The 3,739-nt window shown below is 50.9% G+C and overlaps 1 protein-coding gene across 1 annotated transcript; it reads right to left on the reverse strand.

Annotated features, from left to right (window-relative positions):
• Positions 1–629: 629 nt before the first annotated feature.
• DRD1 (dopamine receptor D1) lies at positions 630–3,438 on the reverse strand. Its single transcript, XM_029218131.1, has 2 exons — positions 3,030–3,438; positions 630–2,935 (listed from the first exon to the last, which is right to left on the reverse strand). The coding sequence occupies exon 2, from the start codon at positions 2,427–2,429 to the stop codon at positions 1,089–1,091; it is 1,341 nt and encodes a 446-aa protein (XP_029073964.1). The 5' UTR covers positions 2,430–2,935; positions 3,030–3,438; the 3' UTR covers positions 630–1,088.
• Positions 3,439–3,739: the final 301 nt, after the last annotated feature.

The raw sequence follows: 3,739 nt of genomic DNA on the forward strand, positions 1-3,739 counted from the left end.
GCTCAGAAAAGCTATCTGACACAGGAAATGAGAAAAGACAAAGAAGGCCAATTATTTTACATAAATACAAAGTGGCATGTACTTTTTATTACCACCTAAGATCATATATTTCAAGTCGGATTCTTCTTAAGCTAACTTTTATTTCAAATATTTACAGAACTGCAAATCATTCTCCTGGGAAAGTCTTTGTCACTTAAGAAATTTTGAACACAAGAGTAGCTATGCTTTTTTAAATCTTTCAAAATCTTTTGAGGAGAAAAAAAAAAAGCAATCACAGCATTTGTCAGTTCTCACCTCGTATTTATTTGTTCCCATGAATTTTAAGGAATCACCACAACTTCTTTGTTTTTTTTCTATTAGACTTTGCCGTGTTTCTGGAAGTTATACATGAGCATTTAGACTCTCAGAGAGTCTGTGTGTTTGTTTCATCGGCTTATAAACTGCTAGTTAAATGGACAAAAATGCTATTGTAAGAGTTCAGATAACTCATTCATTTATCCTATTAAATATGATAAATATAGATTTATTATAATAAATTAAAAATATCTATATAATACAATAACTAAATAAACCAATATCAACAAAGCATCAACTCTGGAAAAAAAAAATCCTACTGTAAGGCTCAATTATTTTTTAGGAATAATTTATGAAGGCATGCACCTACCTTTACAATCTGAAAACTTTGCTTGGACCAGTGTTAGCACCTGTTTGTACACAGCAAACTCAACCCTTCTCACTTCCTTCTGGGAAAGATTTAATATTTAAGTGAAGCTGTTCATTGTTGATTCTTTGCCCCGTTTCTGAAGTCCTAAGATAAGGCTCAGTTTCTAAAAATAATTTTGGAGCCAAAGACACGTCCCTTATGAACATTCGCTTCACTTGTGTCCCTCTTGATTCGCTATGAACAACACAGAAAACACACTGGAATGTAGATTAAAATGTAGTTAGTTGTGTGTTGAGGGGAAGCAGCAGAGGAGGGCTCGCCCGACATCTGAGTCTCACCACACCTTAGTTTCTTCACAGCAAGCCCCAGAGAAGTCTCCTCTAGCTTCTGGGATGAGCATGTCTGCTAGGATTCATTTTGGAGTTCAGGTCGGGTGCTGTCCGTTTTGTGTGATGGGCTGGATCTTCTCTAGGGAGACATCAGTGTCATAGTCCAAAATGACAGACAGGGCTGGGGAGAGCTTCTCCAAGGGCTCAGCTATTCCACCCGCCTCCGCCTTCTTCAGGTCCTCAGAGGAGCCCACGGCATGTGGGATCAGATACACCAGATTGCAGTCCTTGGAGATGGAACCTCGAGGCTCGTGATGGCTGGAAAACACCACAGCCCCATTGTTATTGATGCTAACCGTCTCTATGGCATTATTCGTCGCCGGGCAAAGTCTGTAGCATCCTAAGAGGGTGGAAAATGCCTTCCGAAAATCAGCATTAAAGGCATAAATGATGGGGTTCAAGGAGGAATTAGCCCACCCAAACCACACAAACACGTCAAAGGTGATGGAATCGATGCAGAAGGGCTTGGTCTCCCCAGACCCACAGAAGGGCACCATGCAGTTCAAGATGAAGAAAGGGAGCCAGCAGCACACAAACACACCCATGATCACAGACAGAGTCTTCAGAACTTTAGTCTCTCTTTTGAAGGACATCTTAAAGGAGCTTTCTGGTTGAGAACACTCCACGGGGTTTCCGTTACCCGTAGTGGTCTGGCAGTTCTTGGCATGGACTGCTGCCCTCTCCAAGGCCGAGATGCGCCGTATTTGTTTCTGGGCGATCCTGTAGATCCTGGTGTAGGTGACAATCATGATGGCCACAGGGATGTAAAAGCTTATTAGGGAGGATGAAATAGCATATGTCCTGCTCAAGCTGGAGTCACAGTTGTCGGTGGTCTTATCCAGGGAAGTGGCATTCCCATCAGAGGGGCTTGTGGGTTTCGCCTTGTGCCAGCTGAGCTGCACTGGAATGAAGGAGATGAGAACAGACAAAGTCCATGCCACGCTGATCAGAATGAAGGCTGCCTTGGGGGTCATCTTCCTCTCATACCGGAAGGGGCTAGAGATGGCCCAATACCTGTCCACGCTGATCACACAGAGGTTGAGGATGGACGCAGTGGAGCACATGATGTCAAAGGCCACCCAGATGTTACAGAAGGACCCAAAGGGCCAGAAGCCAGCAATCTCAGCCACCGCTTTCCAGGGCATGACCAAGACAGCCACCAAGAGATCCGACACGGCCAAGGAGATAACGAAGAAGTTGGTCACCTTGGACCGCAGGTGTCGGAACCTGATGACAGCAGCACAGACCAACGTGTTCCCCAGGAGTGTGGACAGGATGAGCAGCGACAGGAAACAGGCTGTAAGGATGCGGAAGGAGAAGTCCCTCTCCACCACCATCCCGGCGCCGTCCATGGTAGAGGTGTTCAGAGTCCTCATCTTCCTGAGGGAGAGCGCAGAGCGGGCTCGGACACCCCTCAGTTTCCTAAGCAGGGATTAGGGGTTGGTCAGACCTGCGGGAGTCCTCGCTGGTCAGGCAGCCCCTTGCACAGCCCTACTTGCTCCCCTGGGTGGAGGACCTCACCAGCATTCCATTAGAGGGCTGCAGCAATTGTGTGGCAGGAGCCTGCCCTTGGCAGTCCAGATCAGCCCCTTGGAAGCTCCCTCTTGCTCTCTACAACTGTCTTCTGACTCCCTTGCTCCAATTCACTGTCACGGGGACCAGTTGGCCCTTCAATGCCCCATGGAAAGCGCTGGCTTTTTAGCATATTCTAAGCTATCAATCCAGAGACTCCCAGTCTTCTGACGAGCTAGTCAATTGTCATCACATTTCAGGGCTGTTGTCTTTCTGGTGGTGACAGAGAATTCTCCCCTTCTCAGGCGCAGCTGAAAATACATGCCTTGCTCCTCCAAGCCCCTGGCTCTGCACCAGCTCCCCCAAAGCTCTAGAAAGCAAGGAGAAAGCAAAGGACGTTTGCCAAGATAAGCAGATCGCATCTTTACTGTCAAGCCCAATCCAACACCCTCTGAGCCACCTACCTTGCCTTGGGGTTGTCTCTCTCCAAGCCCCCAGGAGCTCGGGGAGAGCGGGCTTCGCGAGGCGCCCGAGAGGCAAGCCTCAGTCCTATCCTGCGCGCGCAGCTGGGGTTCTGCTCCCGATGCGCAAAAGTCGCCGGAGCGGGTTTGGGAAAAGGATCCTGGGTCAGGTCCACAGAGAGCTGGCGCTGCCCCCACTGCCTCCAATGCCTAGAGATGGTTCAAAGCGGACGAGACCCCGAAAAATGCCCCCGGACGCTTGGAGCTCCCTTGAGAGAGGGCACCCCCAGTATTAGTCACCTGGGCAGCTTCTTTGCTTCCCTTCTCCGGAAAACGAGCGCCCGGGCGCCCCTCGAGTGGCCTCTGGTCCCTCGGGGAAGAGCCCTGCGCCTTCCCGCGGAACTGCCCGCTACCTCCCAAGGAGCCCGTGAGAACAGGAGGCAGGGAAAGCCGAGCTGGCACCGGCGGGCGCACGGGCTGGCCAGGTTCCCTCGGGGCACAGCCCACCCACCCTGCGTCCCCTCCCCTGCCCTGGAGGCGGGCTTCGCTTGACAGGCAGAGTTACAGGCGACAGCCCCACGTGGTTCCCCCGGTTGGTGCCGCGGGCGAAAGGGGTGGGGGACGTCCAGGTGAGCGCTCGCCCGCCGCGGGTTACCCCGCCGAACCCCGGGCCCCTGGCACTCGGGACAGCACCCGACAGGGGCCCGCGAGAA

Source organism: Monodon monoceros, unplaced genomic scaffold (genome assembly GCF_005190385.1).
Source record: "Monodon monoceros isolate NGI ecotype Baffin Bay Population unplaced genomic scaffold, NGI_Narwhal_1 Super_Scaffold_12, whole genome shotgun sequence".
NCBI lineage: Eukaryota > Metazoa > Chordata > Mammalia > Artiodactyla > Monodontidae > Monodon > Monodon monoceros.

Coding starts and splice junctions, on each gene's coding strand:
- DRD1 (XM_029218131.1), bottom strand. CDS start 2,429: ATGAGGACTCTGAACACCTCTACCATGGACGGCGCCGGGATGGTGGTG.